This window comes from Cardiocondyla obscurior, linkage group LG12 (genome assembly GCF_019399895.1).
Source record: "Cardiocondyla obscurior isolate alpha-2009 linkage group LG12, Cobs3.1, whole genome shotgun sequence".
NCBI lineage: Eukaryota > Metazoa > Arthropoda > Insecta > Hymenoptera > Formicidae > Cardiocondyla > Cardiocondyla obscurior.
The window spans coordinates 2,292,030-2,309,142 of NC_091875.1; the positions used below are offsets into that span (position 1 = coordinate 2,292,030).

The 17,113-nt window shown below is 34.7% G+C and overlaps 5 protein-coding genes across 5 annotated transcripts; 2 read left to right on the forward strand and 3 right to left on the reverse strand.

The window, feature by feature from the left end:
- Window positions 1-226: 226 nt before the first annotated feature.
- Window positions 227-4,364, reverse strand: Pi3k59f (phosphatidylinositol 3-kinase 59F). Its single transcript, XM_070663821.1, has 11 exons — window positions 4,235-4,364; window positions 3,966-4,137; window positions 3,493-3,687; window positions 2,957-3,386; window positions 2,784-2,879; window positions 2,077-2,700; window positions 1,527-1,999; window positions 1,266-1,454; window positions 1,017-1,192; window positions 867-941; window positions 227-789 (listed from the first exon to the last, which is right to left on the reverse strand). Exons 2-11 carry the CDS (start codon window positions 4,034-4,036, stop codon window positions 389-391), a joined length of 2,730 nt encoding a protein of 909 aa, XP_070519922.1. The 5' UTR covers window positions 4,037-4,137; window positions 4,235-4,364; the 3' UTR covers window positions 227-388.
- A 185-nt stretch (window positions 4,365-4,549) lies between these two features.
- On the forward strand, window positions 4,550-6,972 carry Cct3 (chaperonin containing TCP1 subunit 3). Its single transcript, XM_070663838.1, has 4 exons — window positions 4,550-4,733; window positions 4,817-4,878; window positions 5,178-6,315; window positions 6,404-6,972. The coding sequence occupies exons 1-4, from the start codon at window positions 4,697-4,699 to the stop codon at window positions 6,817-6,819; spliced, it is 1,653 nt and encodes a 550-aa protein (XP_070519939.1). The 5' UTR covers window positions 4,550-4,696; the 3' UTR covers window positions 6,820-6,972.
- Cog8 (conserved oligomeric Golgi complex subunit 8) lies at window positions 6,893-10,328 on the reverse strand. Its single transcript, XM_070663834.1, has 10 exons — window positions 9,952-10,328; window positions 9,795-9,866; window positions 9,148-9,272; window positions 8,782-9,057; window positions 8,487-8,700; window positions 8,250-8,410; window positions 7,910-8,185; window positions 7,662-7,850; window positions 7,441-7,596; window positions 6,893-7,362 (listed from the first exon to the last, which is right to left on the reverse strand). The coding sequence occupies exons 1-10, from the start codon at window positions 10,004-10,006 to the stop codon at window positions 7,063-7,065; spliced, it is 1,824 nt and encodes a 607-aa protein (XP_070519935.1). The 5' UTR covers window positions 10,007-10,328; the 3' UTR covers window positions 6,893-7,062.
- Window positions 10,329-10,398: 70 nt separating this feature from the next.
- Mrpl48 (mitochondrial ribosomal protein L48) lies at window positions 10,399-13,699 on the forward strand. The gene is made up of 4 exons (XM_070663877.1): window positions 10,399-10,555; window positions 10,705-10,794; window positions 10,859-10,992; window positions 11,070-13,699. The coding sequence occupies exons 1-4, from the start codon at window positions 10,532-10,534 to the stop codon at window positions 11,356-11,358; spliced, it is 537 nt and encodes a 178-aa protein (XP_070519978.1). The 5' UTR covers window positions 10,399-10,531; the 3' UTR covers window positions 11,359-13,699.
- Window positions 11,680-17,083, reverse strand: Frtz (WD repeat-containing and planar cell polarity effector protein fritz homolog). Its single transcript, XM_070663818.1, has 15 exons — window positions 16,699-17,083; window positions 16,488-16,617; window positions 16,243-16,420; window positions 15,974-16,167; window positions 15,744-15,844; window positions 15,526-15,640; window positions 15,061-15,270; window positions 14,819-14,982; window positions 14,650-14,754; window positions 14,377-14,585; window positions 14,168-14,291; window positions 13,935-14,104; window positions 12,096-13,864; window positions 11,895-12,024; window positions 11,680-11,821 (listed from the first exon to the last, which is right to left on the reverse strand). The coding sequence occupies exons 1-15, from the start codon at window positions 16,779-16,781 to the stop codon at window positions 11,739-11,741; spliced, it is 3,765 nt and encodes a 1,254-aa protein (XP_070519919.1). The 5' UTR covers window positions 16,782-17,083; the 3' UTR covers window positions 11,680-11,738.
- Window positions 17,084-17,113: the final 30 nt, after the last annotated feature.

Genomic DNA, 17,113 nt, shown 5'->3' on the forward strand with positions numbered 1-17,113 from the left:
CACGTTTCACTGTAATACAAAAAATATGTTTTCATAATTAAATACACACTTGTTAAAATTGTAATAAAACAAATCGTATTATAGATTTACGAACGGATTACGAACAAGTTTTTTTAAATAAATGATTTAATTATTGCATATAAGTTCGAATATATTAATTATATACATTGAAGTTTTGAATGTGGTAAGCCAGTATCAAATTTGCTGAAAAAGAATATCAAGAAAATTATTCTTATAAAAGATTTATTACCTAAAATACTCCCAAAATACAATAAATTATATTTTATTACAAACACCGCCATGATCGATTTATATACAATGTAATAACAATCTACCATTTAAAAAGGAACACAATCTGTATGATTTCGCTGTACAGAATTTCGTTTTGTTACTTTCTCCAATACTGCGCAAATTTATGTAGCTGTTCCACGAGAACAGCCATCACCGCGGTGACTGACAAATCTAAAAGATTGTGCACATAGTGTACAGCTTCTTCATCGCTCAAATCCAATCGCAATTTATCTTGAACTTTCTTTACAGCTTTGTCAGGTTCTAAAGCGATATCAGGCACACTGGCGTCTACCATTAACGAAAACAAATTCAATATTAAATTGGCATGTCTACGCAAATGTAAAAACGCCGTGTAACATTGCTTTCGGAATTCATGATAATGTTCAGAACCGACGCCGCCCATAGCCTCAACCATCTCTTTACTTAGCTTCATTGGAGGAGGCAAAGGTTTTGGATCTCTGCCTAAGATATAGCCAAAATCGATGTGAAAGAGTTTTCCTGCGAATCAAAAAATTATACGTGTTTAGCTTTGATAAAAACAATCCTAACAAAATTAAATGTTAATTAAAACATACCCGATGCTGTGAGAAGCAGATTATCCAAATGGCGATCACCGACGCCCAACACATACGTTATTATACAATAACCAGCTGCATAATTCAAAAAATATATTTATTTTTTTTATTTATAAATTATTCATTTTTCATAAAATTATTTCTACTTACCGCAACTGCGAACATACGTGTCCATGACTTCAGGTACCACTCCGTAAGGTCCAGTTTCAGAAGGGTGATGTTTTCGAAAGAAATTCAATATTGATCCTTCATTCGCCAGAACTTCGGCGACCGTTGTAGATTCGATAAATTGTACAAAACCATGCTTAGTGCTTGTTGCGAGCACCCTGTATCCCACGATGAAATCATTAGATAATAATTTTATGTATTATTCGTGATTTTTTACATAATAAATTTTACCTATATGGAGTTAGCTTTAAGTCCAAATTTTCCCTTCTTAATAATTTATCCATAAGCGCTATCGTTTGCAAGATTAATTGATCTTGTCGTAAATCGTCTCCATGTTTAAAGATGGCAATATACTCGGTATTATCTGTCGTTAAAAACGTGAGTTTTGATGGCATAAGTGCGGATTTGAAAAGACTTGCCCTATAAAATTAATAAAAGAAATATTATATATGAAACAATATCAATATAAACTGTAATTCATTAAATACTTACTTTTCCGGCATAATTCCTTTAATACAAATTTCAGGATCCAAAGGAAAAGGTATCGGCTCAAAATTCGAAAAGTTAATCTTAAACGCCGGATCTGGATCTGTCAGTAATGTTCTTAATCTATCAGTTTTTTTCTTCCGGTTTCCGCTTTCTCGCGCGACCGCTTTTACCAGAAATACCAATTGATCGATAAACACTTTTTGTCGCAGGAGAAATGCTCGTCTTTTTTGCCAGATAGTATTTCCCTGCGCTAACATCATGGAAAACATTTTCATCACGGTAACATACATTTCTCTAACTCGTGTGTCTTGCTTAGCACTTATCGCAGGATCAGTTTGATCTTCGCACTCGATGGAGAGATACCAATAAAAATAATTAGCTAGCATCGAGTTTTGACAAGCACGAGTAATTAAAAACGATGCTAGATCCATAAGCGGCTCTTGATTCGTCGATAATTGGCTCTCCGACTCACTAGACTGTAAACACATGTAAAATTTAGTCATTAAGATTAAGATATTATACAGCAAAATGTATAGACATATTTTTCACTCACAGTTGTAACTGGGGTAGATGTAGAATCGCTGCTTCTTAAGTCTTTATCGAATTTTTCGGTTTTTTCGAGCTTCTCCGTTTTTTCCAATCTTTCACTTCTTTCTAATTTTTCAGTGCTCCAATTTCTCGATTCCGCTCTTTCTTCTTTCTCCTTCAACATGGCTTGATATGCGGCCTTAATGCTTTCAAAATCTTCGTACTTTAATGCTTGTACCAATTGCAACAAGTACAACATTAAATCATCGTCAGGAGCTTGATTAAGCCTGCTGATTGCGTATCTTCTAATAGCCGGGTGAGTAAATGCGGGTCCGAGTAATTCTAAAGCATCCTCAGGATCCGGTGGGGCCCACAAAGCTAACATCTCTAAAGCTTGGCGTTCTTCACCGGTAACTTTCCAATTCACGCATTTTACAAACTTCGTCAACGCTTTTTTTTGACTAGACAAATAAAATCTGTACTTCCAAATTAAATCCTGTTCCTCGGTAGAAAGCGCGGTTGTCGGAGGATATCCTAATATTGTATTTAAAGCATCCCGCACGGTCGATGTAGGTTTTAATTCGCGAGTATTACCACCGCTACGTAAACTTCGCGCCAATTTATGATGTTTCGCCTCCACGAGGTTTTCCTGCAAAAATAATTAGAGCTTTATGTTTTTAAAATATTTGAGTTTGAATTATTATATATTACACTATTTTTGCAAAATCTTACTTGTAAAATTTCATAATCAGGAAGTGTCACAACATCTGGTTGCAATCTATGTTGAAAAACCTCGTCTCCATCTTTTTCATAATATACGATTGAATACTGTAATTAAATTAATATAATGGTTTATTTTTATATAAAAATCGCGCGTCTCTGCATATATATAAAACTTTATGTACCGGCACACCGTCCATCACTACTTCTGGAAATTCTATCATTAAGTACAAATATTCAGATGCTCTTTTTTCTCTCTCATTAATCAATTCAATTTCCCTAAAAGTTAATCTATCCAGCCAATCAATTTTATTTATTTGTCCATTTCTATGTTTTTTAACGAGCTTTGCGAGCCTCTGCATTTGTTCTTTCCCGTGATCCCTGGCTTTTCCTGGAGTGCTCGTTGGAATACTGCCATCAGCTTCTATCCCAGGCCATACTCTAAGATCCAGCATGCCCTGTCGATATACCCCATGCTTGCCGAATAATGATATAGTTGTACCGCCTACTGGAAGCTGTCTGCCGGGTCCTGCACAGTCGTACAGAGTTATACACAGCTGGGCGTCGCGCGGCAGATCCGTGTAAGAAATTGGTAGATAAACCCACTGGTTCCAGCTGAAAATAAAATGTTATCTCAATAAAAAAAAATTTTTTTTAATAAAATAAAAAATAAAAAATACCGGCAATAAGCGATAGTATGCAAATACAAAATAAAACATACTTCCAGCGTGTCGTAAAGTGCTTATAGGCTGTATGTACCGGCAGGGCCAATGGCCTACCGCCAGCCCATACTTGTAAAGACGCTGCAAGATCTCCGCGAATTCCGCCGCTCTCATATAAACCTGAATACTTAAGTAAAGGGTCCAAAAGTAGCTCGTCGTATTCGGGTCTGTGTCTCTTGCCTTCCAGCGTACCTCTGAAAAATACCAGAAGACGAATATGTCTCGTAAGAATGCCACATCTTTCAGAACAGCCAATTATTCATGCAATCGGTATTAGAGATAAAGACGTGACGTTCGTTGAGACGCGTACATGCCACACACGCCAAAGTTAATTACTCCGATCCGATTAGTACACGATAGCATTAATTAACGAGCGTGTTTGGATCATACAGACGTCAAGACGTTCTTATCTGCCTCTGCATGGTAACCTAGATCGTTCACATTAATGCGGACGATGTACAGCGGGACTCACATCTTAACTTGAATCCTAGTGTCCAACGAAGAACTGTAGACGTAGTAAAACTTGTCGTTCGTAGTCTCCATCGTGTCGACGTTGAATATTCAGAAACTTGTCACGAATTCATCTCCGAGACCATGCATCACGTTCAACACTGCTCCACATTACTCCATACTGCTCCATTCAACTGCAAATCGTATTGGTTAAACACACATGTGTGAATACACGCATGAAATACACAATGAAACAATTAAAAGATTTCAAAGCAATCGCCAATTACGCACCAGTTCGAAAACAAAAGCGCTCCTTCTCTAAGCGACACGATCTAATTTATCTCTTGAAATTTATTTCAAGATTGCGCGAAACACATCGGGCGCCATCGATACAGCAGAGCGTCACGTTATCAAAAATTAAAAATAATTTCGGAATAAAAGAATTATCGTGATGAACCGTAACGTGTTAGTGGCACGCGCGTGAAATTCATATGTGAAACTTTTCGTATTGTATTTCACTGATCAATTTAACCTGCGACACACTTCAGATCGCGACTCTATCGAACGTACGTTACTCGTGACTCCGGAGGCTTTACGCTCCGCTCACGTTTCCCATCTTGAGAGGCAGCACTGCTGATTGAACGCGGTGCTCCATCAGCGTTCCTCATTTTTTTTCACGAAGACGTTCACGTCGTCCGAAGTAACAACAAATAAGAGCTGTGACAACAATACTGAAAAAAGAAGACAAGCACGATGTTTGGACCAGGTTCAGCGCCGATTGTCGTTCTCAGTAAGCTAAAGCCACATTTATTGCTTGTTTCGTAGTTCGCGTGTGTGCCTTTCTAACCATGACGAATTTTCTGATTATCGCAGGCCAGAACACGAAACGTGATACCGGCAGGAAGGTACAGAAAGAGAATATCCAGGCGGGCAAGGTGAGCATTCTATGTTCCATTATCGTATCGGATGATGCATTACCTTATAAGGCTGTTTCACGCGATTGCCGAGAGGCACACGCCCACGTGCATCATTTCGTGACTGCGGTTTACTTTACCAATACAATGAAGGAGTATTCTTTCATTTGAGAAAAAAAAGCACTTAGTATTAAATATAAAATCTTGTAAATCATATAAAGTGTGACTTAAATGTCGTCTAATGATATATATACCAAATTTTTTTTTATTTTTTTATTTAATTTTTTATTTAATTAATTTATTGTTCTTTTTGCATAAAGGCAATTGCTGACGTCATAAGAACATGCCTGGGTCCGCAAGCCATGTTGAAGATGTTGATGGATCCGATGGGTGGCATTGTAATGACGAACGACGGAAATGCGATTTTGCGCGAGATCACGGTGCAGCATCCTGCTGGAAAGTCCATGATAGAAATCGCTAGGACTCAGGATGAGGAGGTAGGGGATGGTACCACGTCAGTCATCGTTCTGTCCGGTGAAATTTTGGCTACTGCCGAACCATTTTTAGAACAAAACATGCATCCTACCGTCATTATCAGAGCGTATCGTCAAGCTCTAGAGGACATGGTTACAATTCTCAATGAGCATGTCAGTGTTGATTTGGATTGTAACGACAGGAACAAACTAGTTCAAGTAATAAACTCGTGTACGGGCACCAAGTTTATTAGACGCTGGTCCGATTTGGCGTGCCAGATTGCCTTGAATGCAGTTTATACAGTGATGCTCGAGGAGAATGGCAGAAGAGAAATCGACATCAAACGTTACGCCAAGGTGGAAAAGATACCGGGTGGCACAATAGAAGATAGTACCGTTTTGAAGGGTGTAATGATTAACAAGGATGTGACACACCCGAAAATGAAACGTTACATAAAAAATCCGAGAATAGTACTACTGGATTGTCCATTGGAATACAAAAAGGGCGAATCTCAGACGAATATAGAGATAATGAAAGATGTTGATTTTACAAAGATTTTGGAACTAGAGGAGGAACACGTGAAAAAGATTTGCGAGGACGTTATTTCAGTGAAGCCAGACGTTGTAATAACAGAGAAGGGTGTGTCGGATCTCGCTCAGCATTATCTCGTGAAAGCTGGAATATCCGCGATACGCAGACTACGAAAGAGTGATATTAACAGAATCGCTCGTGCCTGTGGTGCCACCGTCGTCAATCGAACTGAAGAACTCAAAGAAGAGGACGTCGGCACGGGAGCTGGACTTTTCGAAATTAAGAAACTCGGCGATGATTACTTCTGTTTTATCACGGAATGCAAGGATCCGAAAGCTTGTACCATCATTTTGAGAGGTGCCAGTAAAGATATTTTGAATGAAACCGAAAGAAATTTGCAGGATGCACTGCATGTTGCCAGAAATCTTCTTATTGATCCGAAACTTGTACCAGGTACGTAAGATTATAGTTATTTAAATTTTATTTTTAAACAAAATTGTTTATACCACTTTTAACTTGCTTTTTTTTTCTTTTTTCACAGGCGGTGGGGCAGTAGAAATGGCAGTGTCTCGGCTCTTGACCGAAAAAGCGGCAGGTCTTGCAGGCGTGGAGCAATGGCCGTACAAGGCGATTGCCCAGGCCCTAGAAATTATTCCTAGGACGTTGGCGCAAAATTGCGGCGCGAATACTATTCGGACTCTGACAGCGTTACGCGCTAAACACGCGACAGAAGGAACTACTTGGGGTATCGATGGAGAAACGGGCAAGCTAGTTGATATGAAGGAGCGCGGTATATGGGAGCCGCTATCTGTAAAATTACAGACATATAAAACAGCGATCGAGACCGCTATTTTGTTATTGAGAATAGATGACATCGTTTCGGGAAGTAAAAAGAAGAAAAATGAGAACGAGGCCGGACAGCCGAGTCAAGTTACAGAGGAATCCATGAAAGAATAAATATTTTTCGATATCCATTGAAGCCTAATCGCTTTACGTCTACTTTAAGGTTCAATTATTTTACACACTTGCGTGTTTATTAAATTTTTATCTTCTCTGTATACATTCTTTAAAAAAATGTAAAAAAATTAATAAAAGTACTTCACTCAGTAATCGTAAAAACCTTTTCATTTACAGGATATATGTAAGTAAATAATTATGTTCAAATTTTCATTGAATACTTTGATCTTTATGTCGAATATATTATACGATACTTTTTCTATCGTCGGTAAAATTTTGCGAATTTTGTACATCGCCTTTCTGCGTTATTTCTTGGTTGGAAATTTCGTTTCCTTTTGATTCTTTTATTTCTATAACAGTAGCCTTCTTTAAATTTAAATCGGTAGTTTCTGGTGGCAAAGACGTTGCGGTAGAAAGATTCTTTGCATTATGCGACGTTAATGGCTGCATGTTAGATAATTTCGAAGTCAAAGAATCTTTTTTAATAGGTAATAATACAGCCACGGGTTCTATTATGCTCCGCTTATTTAAATACGTGATTTCCTGTAAAACATTTTAATTATTTTTATCGTTACATATATTTTATTTTTTACATTTTTTTTTTTTTTTTAGAACTCTTACCTCTTTTTGGAGCACACTGACCGATATTCCTAAATGTATTGCAATTTGAGCAGGTGGAAAAATAGCATGTATGCAATACTGTATATAAGGTATTAATTGTTCGCTCAAACATTCTGTGAATTTAATCATATTTTCTCGTTCCGCAGCAGCAAACGCCTATGACATATTACGATTATGAAATATGGTACTTATATGTAAAAATTACAAAATTAAAGACCTACTTGCTGTTCTTGCTTATAAAATACCAACATAGCTCTCGCTACATTATGTAACGATTCTTGCAGTAATTTTGTACATAAGGCGGAGAGTGCTACTGGTGCACAGAGCCTCAGTTCATTGAATGCTGCTATTATCCCGTTACAATATTCGGCCAAAGGATAAAATTCTACCAGTTGCTCAGGCGGATTTTCCTAAAACAGCCATAATTGTAAATCAATGTAAATTAAAAAAAATACACTTTTATACTTACGGAAGCAATAGAAGTCTCCGTTTTTATATCGAGTCGTTGAATTTTGTTAATCAACGTAAATGTTTCCATATCTTTCTCAAATTTTTTAGTTGTCCTACGAACGTTCTGTTCGAACCTTTCACCGATAACTCGCACAAATATATCTGACATTCGTCCAGTAAAATCAACACCTACTCGACCAAATGATAATCCAAAGTATGTACACTGACCCAAAATAGTATCTATAGACGTTACACCCGGTAAATCCTGTTCTAACGTAGTAAGAAATTGCGATATCTAAAAAGAAAAAATATACCTTGCATTTTCGTTCATATTATATCTGTGTCTGTTACAAACCTACCTTTTCCTCCAACCAATGATAAAATATCGCAGATTCATTTAACGTCAAGTCGCGGCCAGGAATTACCAATTCATCGTCGTTAAACATAGCTTTGTACTGAGTTATTATATTGAACAAGTGTATCCTGGACAACTCTATCGTTTTAGCCATATGAAGATTAGCTGCAATACGCGTAAAATTTTTTTTTTAATAATTTGAACAATCTTGTATAGTATTATGTAAATAAAATCCCCTTACCGTCTTCTTTTGGTATTGCGTTTAACAGACCTTGCAGCCAGCTATCTCTCGCTTGAAGAAATTTAATACGGAGCTCCGATTCTGTAAATGCATCCATGGATCGCAACAAGCCTACAAGCTGAAGACATCTCGGAAGTGGTAAATCTCCTCTGAGAGACCCGACTACTTGTCCTACCATACCTGACCAGCTGCTCTCAATCTCTGCTACTATAGACTGAAATAATCATAGAAAAAAAAATATATATATCATAAAAATACAAAAAAAAATGCTATCACAAAAATATTTTGCTTTTACCGAAATAATAGGAATATCCCCGTGTTTCATTCCTAATTGACGAGCGTATTGAGACAATTCCAGTGCTTCGTTATACTGATTACTTCTTAAACATGTTTCCATTAATTGAGGCATCTCGAGAATCTCAAGTAACTCTGCATTTCGCGTTAACGTTAAACTATTTAATCTTCGATGCGCGTTAATATTCTTTGAGGTATCGCAAAACGATTGACATTTTCCTACGAATTCCGGAATTTTTTGTACAAGTTTGTCAAGACGATCTTCGGTCTCGTTGAACTAAAAATCAAACAGCACCAGTAGTTAATAAAAAATCTGTACATATTTCTATTTAAAAAATTGCGCTTAAACCTATATTTTTTAAATTACATGATTGAGTATCTCTCGTGAGCTTTCTGCTGTCTGAATAAAGGTCTTATAGTTAGCAAAAACTAATTTTTGTGTAGTCTGAAGCACCGTGTTTTTTTCATCGGACAGATGATCAGGCTCCTTACCTAAAAATCATTGTCACAAAATAAATTTGTATGTTATTAATGCATAACGCATAACTTATATAAATAATTAAGTAAATATATAGTATAACGCCCCCACCTTAGATTTTCTTCAAATTGGAAAAATATGTTTATTTCGATGTTTTTTAACTTTCCTGAAAAGGAAAATCGTCGCTCAATTTTTCTTTTTTATTAAAAATTTTTTTTATGTGTATGTATAAAGTAGGGAAACGTTATTATTCTAGTATTTCCTATTGTAAATTACGATTTCCTGCTTTATACATATAGCAGAGAATAATGCATGCGCGGTATCTTTAAAGTCATAAATTTGACATTTTTTATTTACCGACATTAAAAAATTAAAAAAAAAAAAATTGAGCAACAATTTTCTTTTTCAGGAAAGTTTAAAGACATTAAAACAAACACATTTTCCAAATTTAAAGAAAATCCAAAGTGGGGGCGTTATACTATATATTTACCTAATTTACCAATAATTACTTCAAATAATAAAAAAAACAATCTTACTTAGCTGATCTATATCAAAGCTTCCAAGTTTTGAGAGATATTGATAAAAATCTGGGTTTTCCTTCCAGGAATCTGAAATTGCAGGTAAGTGCACATAAAAATTATTAAAAGAAAGATACTTAAACAATTAACCACAAAGTAACAAAACCAATCTTACCTGGAATGCCTTCTGGAAATATAAGGTTTATCACATTTTCTGTCTCGATATCCATGATGCTTTTGTCAAGCCACAAATAATACGATATCGATTGCTTATGTTAATGCATTGGTAGCAAAACGTTATCACTTAGTAAATCGTTGAAACAGGTGGCAAGTATCGGCGAGGTGCGCTTTCCTCGTGTGCCACGCAATTCAACGGCTCCTTTCATAACCTTATTACACAATCACCGGGGAATACAAAATTTCTATCGATCTAATCTATAAAAAAATACTTTCCTCGCTATGCGATTATAAATTCCACGCGATTATAAAAATTTGGCAAGCACTAAGTTATTTTGTTACAAAGGTTTTTCATGAAGCGACACATCTCCCAGTTATCGTAAACGTCATCTTCGAGCACGAGCGATCAGCTGATCGTCTGGAGCACGAACTCACAAACTTAACGAAAGTCGACTATGTCGCGGTTGTCGGCGTAACACGATCGCACGCAACTTTAATTGTATTCGATTATATTTATGAACTTTGTGAATTAAAAATTATCAGAAAATTATCGTCCTGATTATCTCGTTGACTTGGAAATGGCTGCGAATCTGATCAAACAGGTACGTTATATTTTTCTGTGACTTTTCAGCGAATTGCGTAATTATCACATGCGCATACTAAGAGTGAATAATCTGAGGATATTTTGCATTATTGGGCCTTTGTATTATTTGTTATATATAAGTCAATAATTTGACAATTCTTATTCTAGATCGTCGTATCTGGACAACGTTCACCCGTAGCTAAAACATCGTTGGCAAAACTCTACACCGGAAGTCTATACGAACCGGATTATTTACAGGTTAGTTGAAAGTTAATTAAAATATGTATAACAGGGTGTAAAAAATTTTTTCAATTATTTTCAGACAGGAAAATCTCGAATTCCCCTTCTCTCCACAATAAACGTGCAAATTAAGGGTTACGATTATCCTATACTTGAAAGTTATCAAGCTTTTGTACACAAGTTGGCAGATATTATAGGGATTGATGTAGAGAATGGGTAAATTTGAATTTGTTTTCTTTGATGCAAGTACTTGTTGCTTTTTCAATTTTTAAATGGAATTTGCATTTTTCTAGCTGGCCATTACCACCTGAAGAATTCAAGATTCAGAGATATAAAACTGGAACAAATAAGATTTCATCAGAGTTCCATCTTAAAATTTATGAAAGAAATACACAAATGTCAGAAGTATCTTCTCTAAAATGTTCAGTATTAATCAGAGCATTAGAAGCGGCTTTACCACAGGGTGTCACTCTAAAAGTAGACGTTTTTGATCCAGCATTAGAAGAAAAACGATATGTACCGGACAAAGAATTATTAGACCTTCAAACTTCATTAGATACGTTAAAAACTAAAAAAAAATAAAAAAAGGTGTATGTATATTATACATTTATACAAAGGTACTTCAAGTGTGAACATAGTAAAAGCTGAGAAAATTATACACAATTAAACAGTGAGTTTTTTGTTAACTTTTCTTATAATTATACAATATATATATATATATATATATATATATATATATATATATATATATGTAATATAAAAATGATTATATATGTACAAAAGTTTTCATAAAAATATTTAAATAAGCTATTTTACAATATTCTTATTGTCTTTTAATCGTAATTAATATTACGATAATATTACGATAATAGTAGATCATCTTTTATTATAAATAATATTTGTTATTATTAATTTTTCCATTGCATTATCTCTCGCATATGCACGTATATATAATAATTTTTTTATAATAATCCAAAATGCACAACTTTAATCTTTGTACTGTCGTCATTTTTCGGAGGTTCTTTTACTTTCTCCGCGTCGTCTTCTGTAAAATATCAAGATAAATATTGAAAAGAGTGAATCTTAATAAGATAGATATACTAATTAAAAATCCTTACTACATAATGGTTGAAAATCTTTGAGGTAATCTTCGTTACCCAAACAAAGTGGAAGACTTTCAGCTAGTTCACGTTTAGGATCCGTTATGTGTGTTTGTGCTGCCGGTCTTTTTTGCCTATATACTTGGGTCTGTAAAAATATATGTATACATTTAAAGGATACAAAACGTTATATACATATACATATATATAATCACTTACTGTGCCAGGTACTAGTATGTGTGTAACGGTATCGGAAAACTTCACTTTTGGCTTTTCATTAGAAAGCGAACTTGACGTATCGGCGAACGATGGACATGTGGAGCAAATCTTTGAATTAGCAATAGACGTATTAATTACAGGTAGAGGAGGTATGTTAGAAACCCTTTTAGTTTCTCTGCTTGTATTAACATTTGTATTGCTTTGAGAGACTCTCGACGAGTATCTATTCCCGAATAATCCGTATTGTACATTGCAGGTAGGATGAAAATTTCGCGGAACTCTTCTGCTAACTGTCTGCGAAAGTTGTAAGTCTGTGTCGTCACGAGTACCGTGAAATGGTGAAATGTAATCTAGATCATAGTTATATCTATACGTTTTAAAAGATACGGGTGTTTTTTGATTTTCAGGGATATTAGATGCCGTTAAAGTCTGTTTTTGTAAAATGCGCGATGGTACGTGTGTTTTTGGTAAAAAGGTCTCCGATTCTTTAACATTTGATAAGCCTTGAGCGCTTCTAGACAGAAGATTATTTTTTCTAGGCAAACCATGAACATAATTAGTGAGAGAACTTATTAAAGAAGGCGGGGGTGGAACAGCGATGCCTGTTTCCTTTTCTTCTGTTACAGTGTGTTGTAATTTAACGGCTTGATCATTATTAAATGTGTTAGGAAATGTAATATCGTTGCTTTCGATAGTCGCATATCCTTCAGGATAATTAAACGAAGTAGACATTAAATTGGTACATACATTATCTGCAAAAGGCTGATCTGTTATGCGTGTATTAGTATCGACGAGACCTTTAGTTAGTGATTTGTCAGATATTTTTAAAGATTTCACGCTTCGTGATGTAGAAATTGTTTCAGAATTATTGTTCGGTGTTAACGCATTGGCAGCATTACTATGCGCGCTAGGAGTACTGGCGATTCGAGTACTGAATGACGTCGACATAATATTATTGTCAACGACGTTTAAGCAGTTCGTTAAATAATTAGAGTGAATATCTTCGGGTTCATATATCGGCTTATTAAAAGGTGTAGAGATGAGACTATCATCTTGTGTGCAAGTTGTTAGTACATTAGTAGTGGACTCGTGAAAAGAATATGGTATTTCATTAAATAACGATTTGTCGTATAATCTCTCATTAAAATTATTATCAGACTGATCATCTACTATCGGTTCTGATTCATTAAAAGAAATACAACCAAACGAAGTGGTCATCAAATCGTCTGATGCATTGTTAAACACTTGAGAATTGTTAACGATATTCCCTGCATTAGATGGTAAAAAATTTGAATGTGCACTGTATAATGATTTGTTAAAAGAAGTTGATGCTAGAAATGGGCTTGGAACATGCGAAGCATGATTAAATGAAGTTGCTAAAGTGTTATCAGAAGTGTCGAGCGATGATGGTACTAAAATATAATCAGTCTTCGTGTCAGGCGGAATATTATTGTAAGATGCGCAAAGCGTTTTTTTCGTGATATGATGAGGATGGATAATCGGTAAGGGTGGGATTTGACTTGAGTTAGATTTTTTGTATCGACGCTTTTTTGACCGTTTTAGATTGCGTCGTTCTTCTCTTTGTGAATCTTCGCTCTCTTCACTATACATTGCCATCTCCTCTTCCTCTTCCTCTTCCAAGTCCTCTTCCTGCTCCTCGTCATCTTCTTCTTCCTCTGCTTCCTCATTCTCATCTTCCTCTTCTTCTTCTCCCTTTTCATTACTCGAATCAGAACATATAGAACATGATGTTCTCGAACACGTTGAATCTATAAAAATTTGTAGATATAAGACGTCTTTAAAATTTTGTAGAGTTTTTAAAGATTTGTTAATTCTTACGTGAGCCACTGCAACTGTTTGATCTACTTAAAATATTCTCAGCCTTCTCTTTAGCTGCATTTGCCAATTCCATATCGTTCAAAACCACAGCATAAAAATGTATGTCCATAAAGAGATCGTGATCATTTAGATCAATAGCTAATCGGAAAGCCTTTTCAAACATCTTATATCTAAAAAAATTATAATCGAAAAATAATTAATGTATCTTATATTTGCATCAAGTAATGCATTACCGTAATAAATGATGAAAGAATCGCCTCGTCAAATCTCTGACTTCATCCCCGTATTCTTCTTCGACAACTTGGCTTATTGGTTTAATAGGAATGTGAAAACTGCCCAATGCATTCTGTATTAAACCTATAAAAATAGATTAACAAAATTAAAATAAAATTATAGTTTTTAATCGTTCGTAAATATTCTGTTAAATAAAATTTTATATTACCTTCGTGTTCTGTTGTTAATGGTAACTTAAATAAATAATTTAATATTTGATTGAGCGAATGCATGCATACGCGTGGATGCGTATCCCAATTCATTGACAACAACAAGGAAGTTGCTTGTTCTGCTCGAGATTCTGACAAATATCTTCTAACTAACTCATCCCCGGAAAGAGTATTGCCCTCGATCATTTTAATAATGCCAATTGGCCCTCTGTTAATATAGAATAAATTATTATATAAATATCGGACATGTTGCATAAAGTGATAATTCTTACCGTTCAAAAAGTAACAAAAATAAAGAATTGCCATTGCTATAATAACGAATCTGATTCGAATCGCTTTTTTTGTTCCATTCCATATATAATAAGGCATGTTGATTCCTGCAATGTATAATAATGTATAATAATTTAATGTACATTGAATTATTAGTTTTATGATTTATACCTAAAATAGGATGATAAATCGAGAATATTTCCTGGCGTTGCTTCGTCACTCAATGTTTGACTTTTGATGCATGATAAAGTGATATCGAAATGTTGAAATTGGCCTCTATCATTACCTACTACAAATATTATACCGTCGCTGTGCCAAGCTGCTAAAGTAGGTATCTTAAAGAATAAAAAATTAAGATTATAAATTCTTTTATATAAAATTATATAAAATTAATATACACTAATAAAACTTACAAAAGCAGCTTTTATACTGGTACTTGTCGATTTGACTTGATCATAAACCATAACGGTACCATCGATGCAACACAGAAGTAATAATTCTTGATTGGGTGAAAATTTCACGCAACTTGTGTGCGTTGGTAATTGTATCGAAATTACAGCAATTCTTTTTAATTTATTTTGTCGGGAAACTTCGTATGTACGCCACTCTACGGTAACTTCTCCCTATGTATTATAATATTTAAATTTACAAAGGTATTTTATTTTTTAACATATTATAATTTAATTATAAATGTATATTAAATTAACCCTTTGAGTGCTAAATACTCGCGGCCTATGCGGTCCGTACGGACGGCGCGCGATTGGCGCTGAGCGCGAATTTGCGTTCAGTGTATATCGATAGATTTCGCTGGACGCATATATGCGCCCATAGCACTCAAAGGGCTAAAAAACTTATTAAAAATTTAAATTTATAATTACCTTTCTTGAGACTTTTTGTTCTACAGAATGAATAATATTGTCATCGCATGCATCAAACGTAATACATAAGGGATCAAATTCAGTACGTACATAACATAATAATTCTAATTTTGTTCTGAAAACATCGATCATTAAGATCAAATAATTATATCCATGCAAATAATGATACAAAAAATGAGAAAGAAAGAAACTTATCTGTATAATTCAGCTAAACTCACCCTGTAAGTCGAAAAAGATGCATGTTTGCTCGGTGGTATTGTTTTACGGCTGGACTCCAAGGATAAACTTCATTCATTGTAGATTTTCGCCAAATTAATATCTAAAAATACATTATTTGTTAGGAATTATTAAAATTTTCTACTTATTTATTATAATTGTTATAATATAAGAGATTATTATAATTTTCTATTTATAATAATAAAAAAAAATTATTTAGCAATAGTCTCACCAAATCAGCAGACTTGTTGACTTGAATTTTTTTATCCAATCTGCGTCCATTAGATATAAATAAGTCTGTGGTGATTAACTTTGGTTCTAATTTGCTGATTTTATCAAAAATATGTGTTTTAGATTTTGTAAAGTAAACCAATGTCACCATATTATCATTATATGTACAAACCAAATGACTTTTAGTAATAATTACTGCAAATAAATTAAGATATTATTTTTTTTTCTCATGTAATAAATAATTTCTGGCAAATAGAATAATAGCATTACCATCAGATATGTGTTCAGACAACTTTCCTACAAGATATTTGTCAAAATGAATTTCTTGTACATCACCACTAAAGAAACATACTTGTACTTGCACCAATAAACCATTGCCAAGCATTAATTGTACAATTGAATCATCATACCACTGGCAATAAATTACAGAATTGTCTCTGAGCTGATCCTACAAGTTACAATTGTTATAATATTCATGAGATTTAATTAGAAAAAAATATAACAGCTTCCTATACCTCTAAGTATTTAATTGAATGTTTTAATTTGTTTCCCTTTTTGTTTTCTGGAATGTAAACCATACTACGCTCTTGGCAGTAAGATCTCTTTCCTTCTTCATACGTGCCATCGGTACGCTTATCGTGATATCTGAAGTAAAAACGAATTAAATTGTTTCAACAATGCAATATAAAAATTACAAGTTAATAATAGTATAATGTTCCTTCATACTTAAATGCACCAAAATCTGTGACTTCTACATTCACATTGTCGTCGAAGGTCCAAAAATTCACTTCTCCTGTTAACGCGGACATTACAAAGCGCGTTATAAAATTCAAATAAAACCTAACAAAATGTACACTTTAAATTTGTATTTAAACAATAACACGCAATCGCGAGAGGTTACATTCGCACGGCTCGAAAAAAAAATATATATATATATATACGACCCATCTACTTTTATCTCTACAATCGACGTCACTAGTGGTTGCCACTCTCGGCTTAAGGAAACTTTTCATGTACACGGACCACCAGAGATAGCGTTCGGCGGTATGCTAGTCTCTCCGATCTGCGGCGACGGTGTATGCGGAAAGAACAGACGAAACGCCAGCGTTCGAGCAGCATATATGTTTGTCCTTGACGCTCG